The sequence below is a fragment of the Eptatretus burgeri genome, chromosome 13 (assembly GCF_056783735.1).
Source record: "Eptatretus burgeri isolate ZD-2024b chromosome 13, Ebu_testis_v1, whole genome shotgun sequence".
Classification (NCBI taxonomy): Eukaryota; Metazoa; Chordata; class Myxini; order Myxiniformes; family Myxinidae; genus Eptatretus; species Eptatretus burgeri.
Genome location: NC_140973.1, coordinates 17,777,245 through 17,804,677, shown reverse-complemented (window position 1 = coordinate 17,804,677; position 27,433 = coordinate 17,777,245). Strand labels below are relative to the sequence as shown.

Here is a 27,433-nt window from a genome sequence, read left to right as displayed (position 1 = left end):
GAGAGCCTGGCGGCAGAGCAACTACATCTATTCGTTGCACACGGTCGCACTGAGCTGCACCCACACCTGATCATCTTGAGAACATTATCAGGAGCTCTGATGACATCCGGAGGCAGAGACACAGGGAGCAACATGCTCGACACTTCTTCATGTGACCATCCATGACTCATTGGATCGATAAATGGTGGGTCTGGATCTAATGCAGCCCGCCATATTCCTGCCTGCAAGTGCACCCTGAGAACGTGTTGGATGAAAGCCAGAGTGGTTGGTGGTAGAGTTTTTTTTAACTGTGGTGCTGATGTCAGCTTCTTGTTAGCCATCTTTGAAGACCAGACATCAAATTGAATAGCTGACATGTCTTCTGTTTCCTGGGATCCATAGCAAGCAGCAAAGAAGGCAGTTGCTTCAGATATGACATCTGGTAATTCTGCATCAAGGTCACCAAGATAATTTAATTGACGATCGTCTTTGAGGTGTTTCACAATTGTGCCTTTTCCGATACCCCACAAGTAGGCAACTGTGTCGCATCCAGCTACCACATGTGCTGCCAGAACTTGGGTGACAATATGTGCATGCTTCTGCACTGTCGCCTTGATGTCAGCAGACGATCTGTCACGACTTGTACCAGCCATCACAAGGTTGCATGCCAGTTCCTTCAGTTGGTAAAAATACAACAGCAATATGAATACATCTGTGTCGTCTGAAATTACCCGGATACTCGGAACTCCTGATGAGGCTGGAAGGACCATTTGTTGTACCATAATAACATCGGCTTCTTCATGAGTGGTTCTTTGGTCAGGCCTCTCTACTACTTGGTATTCTGCAATTTCCATAGGTATTGGGTTAGGTCCAGTTAATCTGAGCTTTGTGTTGGTAGAAAATCCTTCAGGATGGTCTTTGATGTAGCTGCAAATGATATTTATTAACTGGACTTTGTTCTCTGTCACTGTCAAAACGATCTTTTGTGCAGGGAGTGGTGTCATCAGATTCAGCTGGTGTCGTCGACTGGCATCTTTGCCTGCACGAGCGGTTCGCGTGACTTTCTTGATGCTGTTATCATAATACCGGTCAAAGACCAAATACGTATCACATATCTTCAGCTTATCTCTCAAATATGAAAGAAGATTCTGCACATAGTCGTCTACCGTTCCTTTCGATGGCCATTGAATCACTTTGGCTCTGGGATGGCATCACACTTTTCACCACAAATGAGACATTGTTCTTTAAAATTGAACGATATGGCATCTGTTCGGCGTGTTCTCTTCACGACAGGCTCTTCATCTTTTTCTTTATTCTGTAACAAACGTTTAATGTGCGTCTTGGAAGTGTATGTTGCAATGCAATTCTTGTGTGTGTAGAGTCTTGTAACAGGGTTTTCTAGAGCGACATGCCACCCATCACCTCTACGTTTGCTCGCTTCTACGATGGTGTTGAGCCTTTCAGGTCCAGCTATACTCATTGGCTGTTTACTGGCACTGCATTTCATGCGACTATTGAGCAGGCAAGAAATGTTAAGCTGTGATGCCATCGTTCAGTTCAAGCGGACTCAAGATCATAGCTGTCGAACGTTGTCACGAGAAAAAGACAAGCAGAAATGTTCAATTGTTGTTAGATCAATATAATGCAAAACAATCACGAAATAACTATGTCTTGTATTAATTGTTCAGAAAGTTAAACACCCCGATGCATTCTTAGATGGAAGACATTTACAAGGGGTGATGAACAAATTAATCATGTCATTTATTTGTAAAATAAATGTATAAAAAAAATCAGAAAACCTGTTCCCACCCTGTGTACTTTAAACATCATCAACACAAACAGTTGCTATGGTATCAAAACAATCATGATATGAAGATACAAAAACGTCTTGCTTTCAAAAGAAAATTGATTAGTCTACTGATAACAATACTTTACTGTTAATTCACACACAGTTTTGCATGTTTCTTTAAATATATCCAAGCAGAGACAACTTACTTTATCTGTTGACACAGTTCATTGATCTTCATGGCAGCCATTTTTTGTCACAACTGTACTGGGGAAAAACTGCTCTATGAAAAATTATTTTTTAACACTTTTCTCGCTATACCATGAAACTGAATTGGAACCGTGCTACAGCTATATATAAACACAATAAAAGCACATCAGCAACCTTTCAGTGTCTTCATCGTATGTACCCTTGATATTTGGCTCAAGCTTTATAGGTCTAAACTTCAACAATTAGTCAATAATTTATTACAATTTTAGTCAATATATGGTATCTGATATACCAATATTGCAATATGGACTATTTATATGGATGATATGGTTTATTTAAACATATCAGTGTATTCCTTGACCCCCAAAACATAGGGTTTGCCACTGAAATCGGGTTCATATCTCGATTTTTGGCCGAGTTACGGCCAAAAAACGGTTTTGATGGTGGCCATTTTGAATTTTGCTCCTAAAAAAAATTGCTCAAGCATGACAAAGTGGCATCACTCGGATTTGAGCTTAGTATAGTCTATGTTACCAGAATCTGCAATAAAATTGTGTATGTACTCCAAAACGCACTTTAGCCAATGGCTGCCAGACTAATTGGATTTTGGTTCATGTCCGGATGCAGATACGGCCTATAAATGGGATGCAAAACGTAAAATGTTCAACCTTGCGGAAGTATGCGCTCGACCAAATGCTGTTCTAGTTTTCCTAAACTTGATTTTATGGTCTCAAGCTGTTCTCAATTGTGGAGGCCACACCAAGTTCAGTAAGACAAAGATATTAAGTCGCTTGTCATAAACGTTGAAATGTATAGCAGGCATATGATGGTGTGATTTTCGAAGAGATCTTGTCGAAATATGTTTGACACAGCATGTTTTATTGTAGCTTGCAAGCAGGCAAGACTCGACTCCATGGAGGATGTGGAACCTGAGGAGTCCGACGACAAAAAGGAGGAAGAGGAATGTATGGAAGATGATGGTCCTGAGTTGCCTGCTGGGGTGACGGGTGAGTGTCTGATGGTTGTTCCTACACTCACTCAATAAATTTGTGAACTTTTTGTTTAATTTTGCTTTCTATCAGTAAATGATACCAGACTAGATGGGCATATCATGTGGGCATCACTTATGCAACGCATTGGCATCATCACTTATGCAATGTGATTTGTAACAAGTTTGCAGATTGTTTGCAGAATAACAATGCAGATTGTAACAAGTTGTGTGATAACAGACATGGATAATAGAAACAAGTAGGACCAAAAAAAAAACAAGTTTCACAGGTGGGAGTTTAAAGAAAGTGATATTTAACCTCCGCCATCGAAGATGGACAGAGGTTACTGTCTTCACCCCTGTCTTTGTTTGTTTGTGAACAGTATTACGGAAAAACTCCTCGACGGATTTCGACGAAACTTGGTGGGGGGATTAGGTATGGTCCAAGGATCATGCCATAAGATTTTGGACTTGGTCGAAGTCCAGTATGGCCGCTATGGCGGCCAATTTGAAAAATATTTGAATTTTTGTTTTTGCATTTCTACATGTTTTAAGTGATTTCCAACCCCCAAAAAAATATTTGTTAGAGAAAAAAACAAACAAATTTTGCACCTTTATTTTTTTCAAAAAAATTTCGATTTTATTTGAAAAAAATTTGAATTTTTTTTTTTTGCATTTCTACATGTTTTAAGTGATTTCCAACCCCCCCAAAAAAATTGTTAGAGAAAAAAACAACAAATTTTGCATCTTTTTTTTATTTTATTTTATTTTTTGGCATTTCTACATGCACGTCGATCTAGTTTAGTTTATTCAATCGTGGTTCAGTAGAGTCTGATCCGTTTTGACCTACAATGAATCGGATATCAGGTTCACTTAAGTGACCCAGCAGTATTGGCGGCGGAGGTTTTGCACTCTACCGAGTGCTCCCCCTCTAGTTGTAGATGGGTTTGGGGCCTAACCTTAAGAAGTGAGATATTGAGTCGGTAAGTAAATATTTGTTGGCATAAAGAAGGAATGACAGACTGAGAGCTCTTTCATGATTCTGTGTGTGGTGGTGCATGGTCGTTCTTAGTTGGAAGAGTGATCCGTCTGGTTGATTCCGATAATGAGCAAGACTCCAACACGTTAACTAGTTCCGCGGGCTAACTTCTTCTGAGGGGCGAGCAGCTGCAAGCCATGCGAGATGGAGCAATAACAGGTCTGTGATGCCCTTCAATGTCCGGGGCCGCACATGTGCTACACTGGACGGGCCAGTGTGTACCTTGCCATTGTACAGGCTCAGGTAAACCGCTGAGCCCCGTCCGTGATGGGGACTGAGGCTTGAGACGGTGTCCTACGAACGAATAATTCCCATTAAAGTGCGAGTTGTCAGCTCGCGTTAAGCCCCTGCCCTTTATACACACCGCCTGTCGCTACGACCAATTAGATGCTCTGGTGAGATTCATGGATCAACCCCTGCATGGGCCGTCCATGATACACGTTACATGTTGCGTGTTATTGTGTCAGCCCGTTCCGGTGCACTAAGAAGATGAGCGAACTTGACTGTAGATGCTAGAACCCGTGAGCCACTGGCGGCCACTGGTGGCATAAAGTGTTGCTCCTGACTTGTGGCCGATAATACACAAATGTGAAAACACTGCATTGTAATCTGCCATAAATGCTATCAAATTGACCATTTGGTTTCAAATGAGTGTTCCAACGTGAAGCATAAAAGTATCATAATGACATCAGGACATGGTTGCAGTATCCAAATAATTATGCTTGCAACCCAGTTAACCACAACAAAGAAGAGTATGTGGAGGTGGGGCCTAATAGCAGCCTTCACAGAGTCCTGCAAGCGGTATGGCGGCTCTCACACTGATGTCTTATCGGCAAAAGTGGCCCTCCTCGAAAACAATCGTGAAGATTGCTGCTCTCGAGGAAGTAAGTCATGACGAGGCATGCTTGAAGGGGATATGGTGGAAAACCCGAGGCAAGCTTCAAGGACCAGGCAAACGAAACATTACTATGCCTGGCCTGCCTTGGAAAGTGGAGGGATAGGGGAGGAAGAGGGAGGGATCATCCCATGATGCTCGAAGAGACCAAGTAAATAATATGACCTCAATGAAGTTTAATATCGTTGTGGAAATGGCCCTTAGTATGCTATTAAATATAGGATTAGCCAAGATCCCCCATTAAATGCATGTTTAGCCAGGTTGTTCGGTAATTTGACGTTACATGTGTGTCGGGAGGTGTCACAGGCTGTTATTTGTTTGTGCGGTGGTGGTGGACCGAGAGCTTCTTCTTCCTTCCTTCCTCTCTCCGGATGAGACTCCGCCCAGCGCGCTGAGAGGGGGCGTGGCCGAGAGAAGGAAGTGAGACTGAAGGGAGGAGCCTGTGGGCCTCGATGCGAGCAGAAAAAGGAAAGCCAATGGTGTGATCAGGAGAGAGAGAGAGAGAAACTGAACTTGGGCACGCCGGGTCTGCCTTCTGTGGCCTGGAAAAGCGAGCCAGGGCCGAAGGAAATGCAGGGAAAGGACTGCATGAGGTCTGTCTGCCCTCGGCTGGATGAGACGACTGGTGGGAGTCGTGATCTGCTGTGTAGGGGACAGCTGTGTCTGTCTGCGATCTGCTTCGTGAAGGAGGCCTGGTGAACAGGCCAGGCCTGGACTTGTATGCTGGACCTTGTGAAAAGCCAGCTGGAGCATACCACCATGGATCTTTCGCTCTGGTGCAGTCGACCTCACGGGGTCTGAACGCGCGAGAGTGCGTGCGTGAGGTCTGCGACAAATGGACGACCCCTCCATCTTGCCACGTGGCGTGCTCGAGCTTGGGGCTCGAATCTGTTGACATCGGCTTGTTACGAGCCACATTCGTGCTTTTGACACTTTCCTCTTGTCCATGAAACATCACCAAGTGCTCTGTCTTGTCTGCATGCTGTCCGTGTCTTGTCTGCATGTCGTTTAAAGCTTATCTCGTTAGAGTCCCCTCCGAAACCCATAATCCGTAGCTCCCTAGGTAAGAATGGGTTATAGATTAATTATAACATTGTCGTGAATGTTTTGCTTGTGTCGTATTCCCCGATGTCCCCAATAAATCTGGCTGATTCGTATGAAGTTGCCGCTTTGAATTGGTTCGTGCCGCGTTGAGGAACGATTCGCTCGATTCGGATATAAAAACCAAAATGGTTACAGACTGGTAGACTCTGCTCGGTCTCTGACAAAACCAGTCTGTAACCGGGGTATATTCCCACAGCTGGCAAGGTACAGGTGTATTTTGGTATTGTGGTTCGAGACGCGTAACCCGAGAATTGTGCCGAACCAGCCGGCGTTATAACCCCGGAGATGACGGTAGTTAGAGTGGTGCCGAATCTGTAACATTTGGCTGTCGAGAGTCGGGTGCGAAAACCCAAACTGGTTACGGACAGTGATTGACGTGCTCGTTCGACACCCCCCCCCCCCACCCCTGGATCTGCAACAATATCTTCATTCATCCTTTCTCTCCATCCCCTTACTCGTGTTGATTACAAAATGATAAAATACAATCTGTGGTGGTGGTTGTTGTGGTTGTTGTCCCCCCCCCATTACATTTCAACATTGGCTCACTTTAAGCATCGCCTTCAATGTCTCATGGAGCCTTTGCTGTTATCTTCTCTTCTCCCCACAGGAGCCTTTGAAGATACTTCATTCCAGTCATTGAGTGAAGTTGTCTCTGACCTGACTCTTAAGGGTGTAGCAGATATGGGCTTCAAGGACATGATGGAGATACAGCATAAAGCCATCCGTCCTTTGCTGGAAGGACGGTAAGAGAATTGTTTTGGCCACTTGTTCACGTAGTGGGCCTCCACCAAACTTTAAACCAGATTTTTTTTTTTATCAGTACAGGTGCCATACAGAAATGAGGAGATTTTCCTGTGTTGGAGCTTCTCTAATTGTCAAAATAATTGGAACATTTATGTTCATTACCATCAACACGCAGTGTAATGGATTCCACATAACCTCGTGTCATTTTCAAGTAATATTTTGCTGCTGTGGTTTTGAAAACGTGCACGTGCAATTTCCTAACTCAGGATAAATCCTAGTGAGTCCTAAAAAAAATTACAACTTTATTTCTCATTCATCAATTTCACCAACTTGCAGCTGATTGATCGATATTTTTGTTTTGCCCCAACTCTGGGATCTTCGTCGTTGTTCCTTGAGGGTTTGAACCTTTCATCCCAGAACCTCTCCAAACGGTGCGTCCACAACCTGTTTTGTCGGTGTCAGTCACTTGAGGAAAATGTGAACAAGTTGCCTTGGAAACATACATTTTCTTCCAATCCATCTGCTGTCATTCCACCATGTCAATCTATATGTAATGGAGGGGAAAGCATGTTGTATATGTATGTATGTTGTATGTTTCATCTACTCTTTTGAGAGGATTTAACTGACGAAGCTGAAACTTTCAGGGATAAATGAGGGCACCTGGAAGTTGTACCTGCTTCAAGTTTCATTTGATTCCATCAAGGTTTGAAAAAAAAAATTGGGGGGGGGGGGAGGGGCCAATCTTGGCATTTTCTTCCTTTGGGAGGGGGGGAGTGGTTCAATTGGAATTATCCGAGCTATATAAACACAGGGGGAGAGGTTCAATGTATTATATATGCACATAAGCAGTTGATGTTTGCTTCATCGAAGTAACCCGGGTTATTTTATTTTCGGAAATGTCCGAGGCAGCAGTCCGATGCCTGTGCACCGCCCAAATAAAGGGACATGTTGCAGCAATGCGTTGCACACTTGGAACGAGATTACCCTTAGGGTGTGTGACGAGGAAGAATTGATTCAATTTTGGGAAAAGATCTGAATCTGGATATGAGAAAATTTTTTCAGTGATTCTTCATCATTGAGAAATGGGGCCAGAAACGATATATAGCATGATATTTCAAAAAGTTGTGGACGAGTTATGACAAAATTAGGTGGAGGAGTTGGTTAGTTGATAAGAACAAGCTGATTAGATTGTGGTTCAGGTCCAAATCCAGATCCGGCATATCGGTGGGACGCAAAACGTAAACTGTTCAACCTGGCGGAGGTATGTCCTCCACTGATGGCAATTCCAGTTTGGCATGTCATTCTCGCAGCTCGACAAGATCTCCGTGTGGTTGTCGTCATTGTTGTTGTGGTTTTTGTTGGGGGTCGATTTTTGAAATGTGCACCCATTGGTTGGACAGCTTCCGAACCCTGCCCACATTTGTCGCTTGACTCCTCCCTCCATGGCACCCAAACAAAATAATGTGGTCGCCATCTTGGTTTTCTAGTGGGCCGAAGACATCAGGCCTGTGGGCCTCTGCTGATTATACACTGCCCAGGTTTGTTGCGTCAGCTTTCCATTGGCTTTGTTTGGGTTGAGTGTTACTCATGGAGGGACCCTGAAAAATCTAATCTATGTCGAATATAAGTTACCAGTAAGGTTTAATCAAGCCCAATCAGTATGCATGGGAAGCACTTCCCAAACAAAATAGCATTATGTAACTTTTGAACGGCCCCATATTGAGGTTACACGCTCCGTGACCGTGTGACGAATCGGCTCGTTCTGATATAACCGTGGCAGAGGCTGACATGGATGAGAGGTTAAAGGCATTTCTTAATCTTCTTTGGTCGAGAGGTTAAAGGCATTTCCTTCTCCACTGACTCACCAACCCACACTTGGAAAGTGTGACAAACACCCCTTGAGCATCCAGAGTTGAAGGATGCCTTCATCTTGTAGTGGACCTAAATAGGTTGGTTTGAGGTTGACAATTTCTCCAACATCAAATGAGTAGGTTGTTGTCACTTTGAGTGCCACACTTTTGTGGTGAATGGTGATTCGCATCCTAATTTCCAGTTGGATTCTGGATGTTGGGAAAGCAGAATCTCCCTGGATGTTGTGTTTGCTCTTTGCTTCATTGGAACAAATGCACCACCCTGGCAGCAATCCCACTTTTTTTTGTTGCACATGGAAATGTAATACTGTATTCTCATGTAATTGTTGCGTGTTTGTCTGATTGCAGAGACTTATTGGCTGCTGCACGTACCGGAAGTGGGAAAACCCTGGCTTTTCTAATCCCAGCAATTGAGATGGTCTACAAGCTCAGGTTCATGCCTCGAAATGGTGAGATTTGAGCATCAAGCTCTCCACCATTTTGAATCCGACATTAAATAGGGCAATCCTCTGAAAATCGGAGAAAGAAAAAAAAAAACAGACAGGGCTGGGCCAATCCCTACCAAATTTTGCAGATGTGTTGGAAGTAACCAGGGTCAGGTCATGGGCACCAAAAATCCCCCTCCCCATTAGGCCCATTATTTTCATTTGGTGCTACTGCTGTGGTGCAGATCATGTCAAGATGGTGTCTTGGCTCATTATGCGGCCGATACCTCAAATGGGATTCACCGACAGCGGCTCCCACACCACATACCTCACAATGCACACACAACAAATGTATATGACTACTGATTGGAAGTCCAGGCAAAAGCAGAAACTCAAAACTCTGACGCATGACGGAACACAACAAAGCAAATTTTGACTGGCGATTATTCCTCTGCATAGTTCCACTCTGCTTTCTCATTTATATGCACTCAGAAATATATATATATATATATATATATATATATATATATATATATATTATATATATCTAAAATAATAATATAATATGCAATTCTTCCACATATACAAGGAAGAATTATGTTGCTCAGCCAGTGAGTCACTCAGATAGCTGAGATGGCAGAGCACTGGTACGGTTTTCCAGAGGACCTGGGTTCGATTCCTGGTGTTTGCTCGTAATTTTTCCACATATATTTATGATGTTCTAGCCTGCCCATTTTAAAGTTTTTATGTGTGTGACACACACACACACACACACACACACACACACACACACACACACACACACACACACACACACACACACACACACACACACACACACACACACACACACACACACACACACACACACACACACACACACACACACACACACACACACACACACATACACACACACACACACACACACACACACACACACACACACACACACACACACACACACACACACACACACACACATACACACATACACACATACACACATACACACATACACACATACACACATACACACATACATACATACACACATACACACATACACACACACACACATACACACATACACACATACATACACACACATACACATACACACACATACACATACATACACACACATACACATACATACACACACATACACAAACATACACACACATACACATACATACACACACATACACATACATACACACACATACACATACATACACACACATACACACACATACACATACACATACACATACACATACACATACACATACACATACACATACACATACACACACATACACACACACATATACACACACACATATACACACACACATATACACACACACATATACACACACACATATACACACACACATACACATACGCACACACCCCTTTCCTCCATAAAATGCTTACAATTAAGATTATTCAACATCCAGATTATTCAACAACATTCAACATTCTTTCCCAGATTAGTTGAAGGTCCCTTTGAAATCACCAAACAGGTTTGAGTTGATTGTTTATTTCTGTGTGTGGTGTGCTTGTGTTTGTGCACACCCAGGCACCGGTGTGCTAATCCTGTCACCAACACGTGAGCTGGCGATGCAGACATATGGCGTGTTGCGGGAACTCATGACGCACCATGTGCACACCTTCGGGCTTGTCATGGGTGGCAGCAATCGAACTGCCGAGGTGCAAAAATTGTCCAAAGGCATCAACATCTTGGTGGCCACACCGGGTCGACTGCTGGACCACCTACAAGTGCGGAAGTTCTATCAGATGAGATTTTTGATGCCACTTGCGGGCGGAGTTATTTGTCACATCTTAACCACACCGCAGAACCTACTGTATCCATTCTGTCCAACCATTGTTGTTTTCGCTCTTCATTGTAACAAGTCTCACCCACTCACTGATTTCGGAGATTGTTTCACAATAGGTAGTTTGGGTTTGTCAAGTTTTTAATTTTTTGTCTTTTTTTTTTAATATACTTTTTAAACCATTTGCTAATTATGTTGTTTGATTTGGCCAGTGGCTCTCGATTTGTATTGCCTTTGGGATTTTCATAGCATTTCACTCAAGTTACCAGCCTCACTCCCTCAGCCATTTTTGGAATAGGAAGTTGTTTTGTCTGTACATCGATTCCCCGTTAACGAATGTTCGCTTTGTGGATAAAATTCCATGTACGAATTGCAATTCCTATTTTCATAAGTTTTTATAACTCGATTACGGATGAGGCTTCCTTTTTATATGAAATATACACTTTGTGCCACAGAACACACCCTCATTCATGTACAAGAACCTGCAGTGTTTGGTGATAGACGAGGCAGATCGTATCCTTGAGGTTGGGTTTGAGGAGGAGTTGAAACAGATCATCAGGTTAATTCCAAGTAAGGTTCTTTTGTTATTGCTGCATTATATTCCCTCCAGCACCTCCACTCTTCTCTCTCCCTCTAGCACCTCCCCTCTTCTCTTCTCTCTCCCTCCAGCACCTCCCCTCTTCTCTCTCTCTCCCTCCAGCACCTCCCCTCTTCTCTCTCCCTCCAGCACCTCCCCTCTTCTCTCTCCCTCCAGCACCTCCCCTCTTCTCTCTCCCTCCAGCACCTCCCCTCTTCTCTCTCCCTCCAGCACCTCCCCTCTTCTCTCTCCCTCCAGCACCTCCCCTCATCTCTCCCTCCAGCACCTCCCCTCATCTCTCCCTCCAGCACCTCCCCTCATCTCTCCCTCCAGCACCTCCCCTCATCTCTCCCTCCAGCACCTCCCCTCATCTCTCCCTCCAGCACCTCCCCTCATCTCTCCCTCCAGCACCTCCCCTCATCTCTCCCTCCAGCACCTCCCCTCATCTCTCCCTCCAGCACCTCCCCTCTTCTCTCTCCCTCCAGCACCTCCCCTCTTCTCTCTCCCTCCAGCACCTCCCCTCTTCTCTCTCCCTCCAGCACCTCCCCTCTTCTCTCTCCCTCCAGCACCTCCCCTCTTCTCTCTCCCTCCAGCACCTCCCCTCATCTCTCCCTCCAGCACCTCCCCTCATCTCTCCCTCCAGCACCTCCCCTCATCTCTCCCTCCAGCACCTCCCCTCATCTCTCCCTCCAGCACCTCCCCTCATCTCTCCCTCCAGCACCTCCCCTCATCTCTCCCTCCAGCACCTCCCCTCTTCTCTCTCCCTCCAGCACCTCCCCTCTTCTCTCTCCCTCCAGCACCTCCCCTCTTCTCTCTCCCTCCAGCACCTCCCCTCATCTCTCCCTCCAGCACCTCCCCTCATCTCTCCCTCCAGCACCTCCCCTCATCTCTCCCTCCAGCACCTCCCCTCATCTCTCCCTCCAGCACCTCCCCTCATCTCTCCCTCCAGCACCTCCCCTCATCTCTCCCTCCAGCACCTCCCCTCATCTCTCCCTCCAGCACCTCCCCTCATCTCTCCCTCCAGCACCTCCCCTCATCTTTCCCTCCAGCACCTCCCCTCTTTTCTCGACCTCCAGCACCTCCCCTCTTCTCCCCCCCTCCAGCACGTCCCCTCTTCTCTCTCCCTCCAGCTCCTCCCCTCTTCTCTCTCCCTCCAGCACCTCCCCTCTTCTCTCTCCCTCCAGCACCTCCCCTCTTCTCTCTCCCTCCAGCACCTCCCCTCTTATCTCGTCCTCCAGCACCTCCCCTCTTATCTCGTCCTCCAGCACCTCCCCTCTCCTCTCGCCCTCCAGCACCTCCCCCCCCCCCGTCATTCACATAATTCCCACTCGCAATTTGCTCACCAATGTGCAAACACATAGGGATGCTACATTCAAACAGACGAAGGAATGGGTTTTTCCTCATTCGTCAACCATGTTGCATCCTCCATAATTCCCCTCCCAGAGAGGCGCCAAACCATGCTGTTTTCAGCCACTCAGACGCGTCGCATTGAGGACTTGGCAAGAGTATCGCTGAAGAAAGAACCATTGTATGTGGGAGTGGATGACCATCGAGACACTGCCACTGTTGACGGTTTGGAGCAGGTGGGGCAGGACGTGTCTGTTGTAGTCAGCAAAAGGTGCACTGTATCTCGGGTCTCATTTTGAGGCTTTCTTGAAATGTTTGTATGATGGATACATCCTGCTTTTCCAATGAATGTGGATTATTTAGCCATCTAATTTGAACATATTTCCATTGATCGCTGAGCACAGCCTCGTATCGGTTGGAAAGAAAGAGAGGGAGGAAAGTGTTTGGGGGGGTTAAGGTGTGCATGTCATTGCTTCTTTCCGGAGAGTAAGGGGAAAGAGAAGAAGAGGAGGGTGGGGGGGGAGACATGCTATGCAATAGTTTGTTCCTTCAATTCAAAATGGCCAAATGTCCTCTTTGTGGATCGGACAACATTAGCTTGGCCTGAAGGATTGCATCCACTGAACTGTCCTGTGCTTTATTGTTACTACATACGTTTTTCAGGAGTGTAGACTTTGGTGACATGGGGTGCTGCAGTGGTGCGAGTGTGTTTGCAAGTTTGAATGGTTACGTTTATGGATTGGAATCCCAAAGATTTTCTTTAAAGCATCTTTGGGATCATCTTCCTATTATGTATTTGTAGAGTCAATATACGGTTGAACCCCAAAAAATTGCAACAAAACGTTTTATTGTTTTAAATGTTTTAATAGGTCATGCTGCGTGCCAGAAAAAAAGTCTCGGGTAATCTGACCCCGGTAAAGGTGTTAATTTACATATTTTCAAGATGGCCGCCAATGAAAATTTCAATGTACTACAAACTTTTTTATGGTTGATTTTAGACCCGATAAATGTATTGGCAACAGATAGGAACATGGGGTTTCTGAATCAAATAAACATAGTTCCATCCACCTATGACATACTATGACGTAACTATGACGTATAATCGTATATGACGTAATAGTTAAAAGATAAATGAGTATGCCATAGAAAATCTGTTGTTTTATAATATGTAATAACATGTGGTGCTATCATTTAACTCCTTGAACTAGTTAAGCTGTCCCTTTCCTGCAATTACATAGATGGGACATCATCAATCCAAAAGAAATCTGTATGTATGCCACACAGCCTTACCATAAGCCACGCTCATTGTCGCCCTAGATCATCTCAGCATTGTCATTGTCATCATTCTCATCCCCCGACATTTGATTGAAAGGGTTGCAACATGACTGCACTTGGCACTGTCCACAAGCTGATGTGCATGGTAGACCGTAGGTTCTGCATGTGCAACGTTGAGTACTGCACCCGGTAGTGCAGTTGCAGTGAACTACCTTAAGCAAAGAGTCTGGTGCGGCATTCATTTCATTCATTACTGGGATGGACTGATTCTCCTCTGTTTTCCACCCCCAGTCTGTTGCTTCCAAATCTGCCTCTTCTCCCATCCATGTCATGATCTGGAAACGCGTGCGGAGTGAATGGTGCTTAGTAGCCGCTTCAGTTGGCGGCAGACGCTCTGGGGTAACAAACGACACAGCTGATACCACTTTCTTTGTCAAGATGCTGTGGCACAATGAAGTGAGAGTATCTGTTCCCTTTCCACCAAACACCTGGACCATTGCCTTGTATCCAATCTCTACAACTGCATCTGTGCTTTGACCTAGTGTAGCAAATGCTTGGGCACATGACATCAAACCAGCATAACCTTTCATGACTTTCTGGAAGAGAGATTTCTTGCCAACCCCAAATATGCGCGAAGTCGTATCGCATCCAGTAAAGGCATGTACGAACAGCATCATGGTAGATGCCTGGGATCCTAAGAGGCTCTTCAGTCTGTGTATGTGATACACTCTGCTTTGGTCCTGCGTCTTATCAGATCAGAAGTACAAGTCCCGGTTGCCACCTTCAGCAAAATGGTGAAGCAGAAGAATAAGTAAGTCCGTATCTTCACCTATCGGTGTTGTCCACTGCAGCTGGGAAGCTCGTACTGCTGCTTGCAGGATGTCGTAGTCTGCATCACCTGTTGCGTTTATCACAGTGCACCCCTTTTCCTTTAGCCTTTGGCTAATGATGTTTAGCAGTTCCGCTTGTTGGAACCATGCGATAAGAACTCATCTTTTTTCCCCATGAACACGGTGTCTTCTGTAAAGTTGACTTTGGGATGATGTTTCTTTTGACGACGCTGGTGTGTGCTGTCCTTGATGGATGGTTCATCCGAATAACCGAAGACAACAGTAGCTTTCCCGTAATTGCGGAGTACGAAGTCAGCATAGCCGTTAGCTATAGATCCGTATGTGCTCCCTTTCATCCACTTAACGCGATGCATCAGTGAGCCACCATCCAACACATAGTGGTCCGTCTTGGGTACATCGTCCGACTCATCCTCAGTAGACAAACCTTTTGCATATTCATCCATTGCTCTCGCAAGCTGTGGCTTGTCCGCTTTCCTGAATATGTGCTTCGCCTCAAAGAGAGCTGGGGGAAATGGAGACAATTCATATTCAAGAACGTCCTCCAATGAGAGGTTCCCTGCCTGAGAAATGACAAGTGGCCTATGAAACAGAAGAGCAGGGTCTATAGTTCGGTCGCCAGTAACCTGGACAGCAGATGAATCTCCCAGAGTTTTCGCTTTGTCCTTCCTTTTGCATGTGTAGGTGAAAACTGGTTGTCCAGTCAGCTTTTCAGCAACTTCTTTCCCCACTACCTGCAAGTTGTCGACATTCACTTCATCCTTGGCTACAACACCAGTGACAACATTTCTCAAGGCTGGATCATCAGAGAACGGATTGCATGACTGAAGTTTTTCTTGGATTTTTGCTCGACCTGACTGGTCCCTCTCCATCCTGGACTTGGTGGCCTCCTTATGCTATTCACTCGACATGTAAGTGCAATCATTGAATTCTTACATGGCTACATTACATTCCGAACATACGGGGGGGGGGGGCGACAGTGTCCACAGGGCACGTTGCTCCTCCATCATGCCACTGCCCCTGGTCAATCCACCAGTCGACTTGAGTGATCGCATAAGTGTCTGTTCGATAACAAGATCGGACCCAAGTCCAGCCCAGAACTGATCACTCTGGCGAACCACATGGTAGCCTTCCTGGTACTTGCTCTATACTGCCAGATTGCTTGTCTCCAAATGGATGACCCCCCCCCCATGGTGCATCCATTTTAAAAACATGTGGTGAATTTTTATACAATTGGCTGCCCATATATACTTCTGCTCAAGGGCGTGGCCACATGTGGTTTCCAATTACTTCCACATGACCTACATGTTTAAATTATACATGTTCTGTGTTAATCCCTACCTGGTCTTTGTAGTCTTGCTAGGTTCTAATTCATTATCATCATGACAATGCTTTTGAAGGACATTGAAAAGGTGAATATCAGCAGTTCCAGAAATTCTATTGTTTTAGTTGAAAGTCACAGATGGCAGCACAAGTTCATATGGGAGGCCCAAACAGCAGTTATTCATAATCACCTTGTGATCTTCTTGGTGGGGCTTTTTGTCTGTGCTCTTTCATCCTAAGAAAGGGGGTTGGCTTTCGGTTTTCGCTATGACGTCATAAACGTCATAGTACATCATGGGCGGGAGAAACTATGTTCATTTGATTCAGAAACCCCATATTCCTATATGTTGCTAATACATTTATAGGGTCTAAAATCAACCATAAAAAAATTTGTAGTACATTGAAATTTTCATTGGCGGCCATCTTGAAAATATGCAAATTAACCCCTTTACCGGGGTCAGATTACCCGAGACTTTTTTTCTGGCACGCAGCATGACCTATTAAAACATTTAAAACGATTTTTTTTATTTTTTGGGGGTTAGGTGATACGGATCATATTTTGACTTGACTATATGTGATTAAGATGATTATCGTTGAGATGGTGTGCGGGGAAGTGAAATGTTTTTTGGGATGCAAGAGAAGGATGGATGCTCGGAGATTATAAAGAAGGAGGAAAAGGGGAATGGTTTGAGCAAAGATGACAATAATTTTTTTTTTAATGCACTGTTTTTAGGTCTTCTCGTTAGAGATGACCTAATAAAACCAGTCTTGATGTACGTACGTACGTACGTACGTACGTCCCCATTTTTAGGTCAACTCTACCGAGATGACCTAATAAAGCCGGACCAAATGTCCGTCCGTCCGTACGTCCGTCCATCAATTTTTCTTTCCAATCTTGATGAAACTTAGTATGTGGTTAGAGGTCGATGAGTGTTGCACAACGATATAACTTTTGTCCGGGTTCAAGGTCAGGGTCGAGGTCACGAGGCCACGTAAGTTATAAAAATCGCCATTTTCAAAACCTATCGAGTCTGCCATTCTTCAAGATATTCGGCAACTGTTTATTGATTATGATAGTAAAAAATATTATCTTGTATCTAACCGGACAGATTTTTGAATTTCCTTCCCGTTTGATCGTCACGTGATCTGGAAGATGGTCAAAAACGCCAAAGCGATTCGCAAAGAAGGAAGGAAGGAGAAATGAAATATAAATATAAAACACATTTTTTGCCTTTCTAGGTCATCTCTTCGAGCATGACCTAATAATATTGGTGTCAATGTCCGTCCGTCCGTTCACAATGAAGTCGAAGCGGGAGATCTGTTTATTAGTGATCCTGATAGAGGTCGATGAGACGTACACGATGGTATGACTTTCAAGGTCACCGAAGGTCAAGGTCACGAGGCCTTTGAAGTTGCGAAAATGACGATTTTCAAATTCTATCTCCTCCGCCATTTCTCAAGCGATCTTAAATTTGATTGTAGCATATGAATCTATGGGACAATATCTAAATTTGGTCGGGCCGGATTTTCGATATTCGCTTTCGTTTTCGTGTCACATGACTTCAAAGTTGGCAAAAAATGCGAAAATGACGATTTTCAAACTCTATCTCCTCCTACATTTCTCAAGCGATCTTGAATTTGATTGCGGCATATGAATCTATGGGACAATATCTAAATTTGGTCAGGACGGATTTTCGAATTTCGCTTTCGTTTTCGCGTCACATGACTTCAAAGTTTGCAAAAACTGCCCTACCTTCAGGAGGCTATATATTCTCTACTGGGCATGGTAAAAGTTAGTGAATGGTGTCCTTGCATAGCAGCTGACCTTGTCTTTCATGTCCATTCGAAAGAATACTGATATCTTTGAATACGTACACGTCACGTGAGTTTGAATTTTGCGAAAACTGCTTCATGTAGTTGCAAAATGACGATTTTCAAAATCTATCTCCTACATTTCTGAAGTTATCTTGAATTTGATTGTGGCATATGAATCTATGGGACCATATCTAGATTTGGTCAGGCTGGATTTTAGATATTCGCTTTCGTTTTTGCGTCACGTGACTTCAAAGTTGGCCAAAAATCCCTCCTGACCCGAGAACACTACACCCTAGTAACAGGAACTCATGCTTGTAAAGGTCGTTCTCGTGCTTGGTATTCGTTAACTCTTGGTTTGTGACTCCTATTATAGAATCGGCCTGCCTGCCTGCCCGCGGCCCGCCTGCCTGCCCATAGCATAGCTTTTTAGGTACCACCACTCATAGCCGAATGTCCCCACCAAATCGGCAAATCGCCATAGGCCTAGGTCATAGAAGCTATCAGAATCGAAAAATATTGGATGGCATATCCTTATGTGTATAATATACGTCAAAGTGCTGGAAAACAATAGAGAGATCTCCAATGTTTGCCAGCACTTTGATATACGGCATCCTTCTTTTGACACGAATATTGATCGGCAGCCGACACGACGGGATAGGTGTCCAGTCAGATGAAGTTTTTACGGTGTTGTTGTGTTTTTGATATTACCGGTGTTTAGCACTACTTCGTCAAATAATCGCCATGTGCGATTGCGATATTTCCGGTTTCCTTCCGCGTTTATCTTATGTCGTACACATATAAACATTATTTCTGCATATTGTGCACAGTCATCGGTTGTCTTAGTCATCGGTTGGTCCAGTGGAGTCCACTGGAATATTCTGAACTGAACGAACAGAACTGTGGATAGTAAGAGTGAGTAGTGTGGTGTCGTCAGTGTTGTTGTTGCACTTTTTATAAGAGATTGGAAAACAAAAAGGCTAGGCCTACGTATCTACCCATCAAATCCTCTGACTGACTGGTTTGTGTCGTAGTTGTCTGTCTGCCATTTGCTGCTGTTCCTACCTACTCTACTGCATAGAGTGATAGTGATTATACCACCTACTTCTACGGACTCTTGGCCATCTACCTACTGGACATTATTTGACGGACTCGTTGTTATTAGTGCAGAGGAGAGTATAGTATATAAATTTGGTGATTGGTGTCCAGTAGACAGCTACAGCTGTGTGGTAAGTCAGGAAATAGACCCTATTCGGCTCTCGTACGGAACACCGCAACACTTTTTATTTTTACAGCTAGAAGGCTAGTTTCTCGCAGAGATGACCGTCACTCCCGCATGGGTGTATTTTATATTTATACATTTTCCGCTGAAGGTGCAAAAGTTTCAAAACCCAAAATGTAAATGTCGGCATTTATTTTCAAAATATAATTTCGTGCGCGTGCCAAAATGCCGAGTCATCTTTAACCAAACTGCGCAGTTCGAGCTGCGCAATAGTCTTCGGTCATAATTGAACATTGAGAACTTGTGGTATTATAGAGATGACCGTCACCCCCACACGGGGGTAATTTTTTTCTTCCGATTTTCTCGATATTTGGTATGTGGGTAGATCTCGATGAGGGATGCACGACGGTATGACGTATGACCCGATTGAAGGTCAACGTCAAGGTCACTCCAAAGTTGTGAAATCGTCCATTTTCAAAATCTATCTCCTCCACCGTTTATGATCCGATCTTCGAAATTCCTTCGGATTCTGATAATATGGAACAATATCTAAATTTGGGCGGGCTGTTTTTTTAAAATTCGTCCTGGTTATCGAGTTACGTGTCTTCAAATTTGGAGAAATTGTCGATGTGATAGTCAAAAAAAAATTCGCCGATCTTAATGAAACTTGGTATGTGAGTAGATGTCGATGAGTGATGCACGACGGTATGACTTTTGACACGATTGAAGGTCAAGGTCAAGGCGACTCCAAAGTTGCAAAATCGTCCATTTTCAAAATCTATCTCCTCCGCCGTTTGTGATCCGATCTTTGAAATCTCTTCGGATTCTGATAATATGGAACAATATCTAAATTTCGTTGGGCCGCTTTTTTAAAATTCGTCCTGGTTATCGAGTCACGTGTCTTCAAAGTTGGAAAAATAGTCGATGTGATACGGTCAAAAAAATTTCACCCTATCTTGATGAAACTTGGTATGTAGGTAGGGGTCGATGAGTGAGTGATGCACGACGGTATGACTTTAGACACGATTGAAGGTCAAGGTCAAGGTCATTCCAAAGTTGAAAAATCAGCTAATTTCAACATTATCTCCGCCATTTATTATCCGATCTCGGCGAAATTTCCAACGGATTATGATAGTTGGGTACAATATCTGAATCTGGTCGGGTCGTATTTTTCGAATTTGTCCTCGTTTTCGAGCCGCGTGACTTCATCGTTGGCAAATTGTCATGTGGCCGATCTGTGCAGTACCGAGGTCCGGTTTCTATCCTTTTGAAGACACATTGATCATAAATGTTCCAAATCAACCATTTTCAAAATCTATCTCCGGATAACTCAGAAATGTAGTTTGATTTCTGAGGTTTTCTATCCTTTTTACTCCCGGGCTTTCATCTGTACGTTGAACAAAAAGACAAAACGGCATCGAAGCCATTCTAAGCCGATCAGAGATCCACATCTACAGAGCTTCAGAGATGACCGTCACTCCCAACCGGGGGTAATTTTTTTTACATCTTGTGTTGAAAGCCTGCAGACTGTTCTGAAAAAGGCTTGCACACATTATGCACAAGTTGACATCATTTATTTCGCGATTTTAATTATTTATTTTTAATTTTTGCTTTTCAACACCATGCCAATTCGTTTTGGAGAAAATGCATAAAAAAGCAACAACTGTTTGGGTTTCAGGGTTATGTGGTGTGTCCTTCGGAGAAACGCTTTCTGCTGCTGTTTACTTTCCTCAAGAAGAACCGGAAGAAGAAAATAATGGTGTTTTTCTCTTCGTGCATGGCTGTCAAGTACCATTATGAACTGTTCAATTACATAGATCTCCCAGTCATGGCAATTCATGTGAGTAAAATGCACTGATTTGATGGCGTCATCACTCCCTCACTAGATCCATATTATTTTGCTCAAGACGTGCGTGCATGCGTGTGTGTAGGGAAAGCAGAAGCAGACGAAGCGCACCACAACGTTTTTCCAGTTCTGCAACGTGGAGACCGGCACGTTGCTTTGCACAGACGTCGCTGCCCGTGGCCTCGACATTCCTGAGGTGGACTGGATCGTGCAGTATGATCCACCTGATGATCCCAAGGTGTGCATGTCATTGCTGCTTTCAGGAGAGCTCTCTTCAATGTCATCTTGATCTTTACCCCACGTGTGTAGTGCAAAGTGTGGGTTAAGCAACAGGTAGCCTGTCTTTCTGTCTCTAGACGTCGATCAATGATCGAGGAACTATTTTATGTAGTTTAAAATTTTGAACACGAGAACACGAATCGGAACATGAACCTGCAGCTTCGCAAGACTTTGGCTCTGAATTTGGCAATTTGTATGGAATCTCATCCTGAGCACGCTTGCACACAGGAGAGTGAGGTAATTACTTCAGTCTGTCTGCCTGGCAGTCGAACAACATTGAAAATCATTGCGAACAGAAACTAGAATAGCGCACAAAGCTGTGAAATAAAAGCGCACAAACAAACCAACAAACACTTGAAAATATTTATAAGATAAAAAGGCAGCAACACAGACATTTGATATGTATATATATATATATATATATATATATATATATATATATATATATATATATATATTAATTTTTATTTATTTATTTATACAGTACATATATTTCAAATTTTTTTTTTATTCTGGAAAAGTTTGTGATCATTTTGGTTTCTGATCGTTGCCGAAGGTTGTCGTTTGCACATGTGTGGTTGGGTTACTTTCTTTTTGTGGATGGTGGTGGTGGTGGCCCTTGTAACCTGGCATGCAGGAATACATTCACAGAGTTGGGCGAACTGCACGTGGCATCAACGGCCGTGGGCACGCACTGCTCATCCTACGGCCTGAGGAAGTGGGCTTTCTGCGGTACTTAAAAATTGCACGGGTATGTTGGTCTAACGATGAACAGTGATGCACACTTTTCTCCTCCCTCACCCACCAAACCATTTGATACAAGTTGATATTGACAGGGAAACACTTGCTTCTAAACCATGAAATACTGGGTGGACCATAAAACCGGGCAACAATTGATCATGCTGGATTTTCTTAGTCATACGGTTGTGAATGGATACCAAACTTCCTCAGATTGCCTGTGGCAAATATATATATATATATATATATATATATATATATATATATATATATATATATATATATATATATATATATATATATATATATATATACACATATACACACACATTTATTATTTATTTATTTTATTTGTTACCGGTATTAAAATAATGGGGCAATTTAACGTCAAGCAGCTCATCTTTATTTGATGAGCTGTTGAACTAAAGAGAAAGCAACGGCAAACTGGAACTTCCGTGTTATGTGGGGGGAAGGATAGTTTTTTGAGATCATGGAGGAGAGGAGGTGCGGAATGCATCAAAGAGGATGAAGAAGGGAAGAGCGCCAGGCATTGATTTGTGTACAGAGATGCTAGTTGCTGCGGGAGAAGTCGGAGTCTGTTGGATGAAGAGGTTGTTGAATGAATGTATGAGAGGGTTCAATTCTGGAGGATTTGAGGACAGTGCTAATTGTGCCGATATGGAAGAGGAAAGGCGATTTTCAAGATTCAGGGAATTATGTTCCAACATCGTGTCACGAAGATGCTGGAGAGGATTCTTGACGGTAGGATAAGGAAGAGTGTGGAGATGGAGATCGGCGAAGAGCAACGGGTTCAGAAAGGGTAGAGGGACGACAGATGGGATGTTCATGCTGACACAGCTGGTGAAGAGGTTGGAGGTGTAAGGTGAGATAGCATTGGGATTTGTGAACCTTAAGAAGGCCTATGACACTGACTCAAAAGAGATTGTGATGGTGACACTGAGATGGATGGGAGTGCCAGAAGCAGCAGTTTGGCTGATGGAAGAGATGTACAAGGGAACAAAGGGAAGAGTTTTGGTTGGTCTGAGGAGTTCAGTGTGAACATTGGTTTGAGGCAGGGAAGTTCTCTCAGCCCACTCATGTTTATCATAGTGATGGAGCTGGTAAGCAGGAGGATAAAAATGAAATGTATTCTGGGGAGGATGTTTTATGAAAACTATCTGGCTGTTTCGGTGGAGAGTAAGCGAGATATGCAAGAGTTACTGGGGGAGTGGAAGGAGGCATTCCGGAAGCATGGACCAAGGATGAGTATTGAGACGACTCAGCTGATGTGGGTCAGGCAGCAGAGAAAATGTGGTTGACCTTTTTTATGGCCCACCCTGTATGTGTTGCATTTGATCAATTGAATATTAGCTGAAGGTGTGCGTGCATCAACAACTTCGATTTATTTTGAAAGGTTCATCAGTCGCTCGATCTTCACTCTCGTCCCTGCAGAAAATGGTCATTTTGATCTTGTAATGGAGTAAAAGTTGAACTTCCAACTCAGGATATTTTTAGTGATTTTAAAGCGTTGCAGTTCTTAACATGATGCCACTCCCTCCTATCCTCCATCTCTAGGTTCCTGTCAATGAGTTTGCGTTTTCCTGGACGAAGATCGCAGATATTCAGTCCCAGGTTTGCAACTGATCTCGAACATTTGCATTTCTACAACTTTGTTCAATTTGTTGCACTTTGCATCTGCTTTGGAAAATAATCCGCCATTATGTGGGCACCCCCAACACAACCACTGTTTTGGCAGCTTGAGAAACTTGTCGAAAAGAATTATTACTTGCACAAGTCTGGGCAAGATGCCTACAAGGCCTACATCAGGGCCTATGCATCACACTCTCTGAAGGACATCTACAATGTACAAACCATTGATTTAAAGAAAGCTGCCATCTCCTTTGGATTCAAAATACCACCCTATGTTGATCTCAGTATCCTTTGTGAGGGTTTGCTGAAACAGATGTTTTTATGTTGTGTGGCAGCCATTTTTGGCTTTGAATGACGATTATTACCCTCACCAGAGGAGACAGTATTTCATTTGGGTCCTTTTGTTTGTTTGTTTGTTTGTCTGTCTGTCCACATAGCCATAGAATATGAGTATCTACATATTATAAAAGTCTGTTGGTCATGTAATAGCTTAGAACGGATTAATGGATTTCAATGAATCCAATGACAGAGAATTCAGCAAATTCCTGGGAAAGTTTGTGATGCAAAAATAATAAAAATAGGACCACTGTACCTGTAGCTTATCTGGGCCCTGGTCTAATGTTGTAACCCAAATTTTTTCTACCCCCCCCCCCCCGTAGACCCTCTTAGACCCCGATTTTAACGTTAAAAATATTTTTAAATGGGCTGAGAAAACTTTTTTAAATGGGCTGAGAAAACTTTGGTACATCACGGGTGATGAAGGTTGTAGTCAAGTTTCATTGGAATTATTTGTCGTTTCTGAGAAGAAAGCAAATACCTATTTAGTGGGGGTAACTCTCCCTGTAAACTCTCTCCATGGACCACCTCAGACCCCGATTTCATTTATTTATTTATTTTATGCCATGAACAAACTTTTGCACATCACGGTTGAAGGTTGTGGTCAAGCTTCATCACAATTGCACGTGCAGTTACTGAGAAGAAAGAAAATAACCTATTTTTAGGATTTAACCCACGAAACCCTTGGGCACTTACGGACCTTTTGAAACCCTTTGACCCAATTGCACACTTTAGAACCCTTTGACCTCTAATAATCCTTTTTATCCTTTAGACCTTAACACCTTTCAGACCTTTTAATATCATGTTGACCGCTTTGACCTGAAGACCCATTCAGACAATTCTGACACTTAAGACATTAAATTACAGTATTACACCCTTTTGATTTTTTTAAAGATCCTTCCGACCTTTACAAACCATTTGACCTTTACATATTTACAACTACACCACTTAGACCTTTCATTTGCAATCAATAACCTTTCGTTTAGTGTACATCCTTCCATTTCTTTGTCACACAAAACAAGTCCTGGCAAGGGTCTGCAATCTCTGATTGCTCTTTCTTGGTCTTTCATCTAACTTATTGCTTTGACGTGCATCACATGTCCATATCTTCATGAATGCTTGCAAACAAGTTTGGTTCGAGCAACAGAAAACCAATATTGAGAATCATCTTCTGTGGTCAGAAAAAAAAACTTGTCACCACCAAATGTGCATGGTATTGTAATAACCATCAACTCCCTGTGAGGCCTTGCTCGATTTATCTATGTTGGCCGATAACTCTGGGTTGTACTCGGGGTGTACCCCGGAAGGTTTTGAGGGATTAAAAAATGTATATATTGTTGCGGGTCTGGTGGTTAGGTTAATCCCTCAACCCAAATTGTGGTGACGGGCGGTTAACACTGCCAGCCCGTATCGCCGAGCGGTTTTCCTAAGGAGGCGGACACACGTTAATCCTCAGAGATAACACATCCGGGAGGGGCAATCGGCACTGGCGGAGCAATGGAACGCACAGATGGATGGGGGGGGGGGTGTTGTACTCAAACCCCACGACAAATACATGGACACAGCAACTTAAAATAAATGTGGATTTAATGAAAATGGACAAAGGGACAATAACTCAGAATGTAATAATATGTGAGGTCAACCAAGCCTAAAGTCGAGGTGCCTCAATTCAGACTTAAATACAGACAAGGGGGGGAAGAAACAAAAGAAAATCTTCCCTTTATTCTGGCACTTAGTTTGGTCCAGAGATGGTCTTTATGGAACTTGGAATCGAGGCGCTTCTTCCTGCATGTGCAGACGCACACAAAATGGTGCCAAGCCGCTCTCTTGCAGTGGGAAAAATGTACTTCAGGCAATTCCTGAGCGATATTCAATACCCGGGCTCAGAGACCGCCATGCAACTTCTTCATCGATCGCGCTTGCCGATGCCACGGCACTCTGCAGAATGGCGCCATCTCTTCGGTGATATACATGAGGCTTCAATGTCCATCTCATACGACCCAACCAAGAGCCAGTGGCCAGCGTCTTGCTCCAGCACACAAACGAATTCAACTCAACATGAACACAAGAATCGCGCCGTCTTGTTCATGCATTGAAGGAAAGCCAGCCGCAATGTCCTTAACTTTTACGCCGTCTCCAAGCTCTCTCATTTCTCGACCGTGTGCGTCCCTTTCTGAGTTTTTTTTTAATGTTGAAGACTACAGGCACGGACAAAATAGTCCTCATCGAGGCCAAGCCTTAAATAAAAGAACTGCATCGAGAAGTAGGAAAAGAGAGAATAAAGTGAGGAGGGAAAATGAGTGACTAAGAAAAATGTAAGATGAAAAGTATATGATGATTGTTTGCAGAAAAGAGAGATTTAAGCTTGCACGGTAGCTGTAGTTTGAGTGAGTCAGAAAGTAAGACCAGCAATCCTGACACGGAGAGTGTAAGATGGTTCCGTGCAACACTTTAATGCTACTAAGTCAGAACAGTAGTACCACCCTGGGCGGTTGCTGTCTACAATCTCCTACCTAAAGAAACCGGTCTAACCGGATGGGTGGTTTTTTTGTAGACACCATCTCCTTACTGGATCGCCATTGGCTCCCTAAAGGAGCGTATCCACCCTTTGGCAGGTTTTTTTTTTTTTTTTTTTTTTTTTTTTTTTGTATACCTTGGTCGAGGCTCGTATGAGAGCTAACACACAACTCACAGCAAGGAGGCATGAGACAAGAGGGGCGGGAGTGGAAGGGACAAAACAGTGGGGAACAGACACATTAGGTGAACCGTGGAAGGGAGAGGGATGGGGATGGGACGGGGAACATGGCGAAGAGAAGATGGACATTTCAGGGACTTTCAGGAAGGAAAGTAGGAGAAATGAAGGAAGTGGGCTTGGGTGGATTATCGGGGGTAGAAAAGATCGAGGATTTGGATGGGGGAAGATAAGAGGTGGTGGTGAACAGCTGTTTTGAAAGCCTGGAGGGAAGAATGGGAAAGAATAGAGTGAGGAAGTTTATTCCAAAGGCGGGAAAAAGAGGAATGAAAGAGTGAAGATGGGCAGTGATTCGTGATTTTGGTAGTTTTACCAGAAGGGGGTTGTTGGCGGACCTTGAGCGCCCTGTGGAAATGTGGTGGGGACAAATCGCAGAGAGAGCAGGGGGCAAGGCTGGAGAGGAGTCGGTAGAAGACAGAAAGACCACCGACCAACCTGCGGTGATGGAGTGAGAGGCCCAAAGACTCAGCTTCATTGCGGGAGATGCCGATGATCTTAAATGCCCTGGTTTCGACAGCGTGAAGCCGAGAAAGGTGGGAGGCA

General features: G+C 43.8%; 1 protein-coding gene across 3 annotated transcripts in view; it reads left to right on the top strand.

Annotated features, from left to right (window-relative positions):
* DDX18 (DEAD-box helicase 18) overlaps nucleotides 1–27,433 on the top strand; it is a 37,163-nt gene that overhangs the window by 7,230 nt on the left and 2,500 nt on the right. For all 3 annotated transcript variants that reach the window (XM_085851399.1, XM_085851400.1, XM_085851398.1), the window contains 11 exons: nucleotides 2,863–2,982; nucleotides 6,609–6,744; nucleotides 8,965–9,065; nucleotides 10,630–10,829; nucleotides 11,341–11,455; nucleotides 12,906–13,045; nucleotides 20,968–21,129; nucleotides 21,221–21,373; nucleotides 22,052–22,165; nucleotides 23,728–23,784; nucleotides 23,909–24,086. In XM_085851399.1, the coding sequence (XP_085707525.1) occupies nucleotides 2,863–2,982; nucleotides 6,609–6,744; nucleotides 8,965–9,065; nucleotides 10,630–10,829; nucleotides 11,341–11,455; nucleotides 12,906–13,045; nucleotides 20,968–21,129; nucleotides 21,221–21,373; nucleotides 22,052–22,165; nucleotides 23,728–23,784; nucleotides 23,909–24,086 (1,476 nt within the window). The remainder of the gene's footprint in view (nucleotides 1–2,862; nucleotides 2,983–6,608; nucleotides 6,745–8,964; nucleotides 9,066–10,629; nucleotides 10,830–11,340; nucleotides 11,456–12,905; nucleotides 13,046–20,967; nucleotides 21,130–21,220; nucleotides 21,374–22,051; nucleotides 22,166–23,727; nucleotides 23,785–23,908; nucleotides 24,087–27,433) is intronic.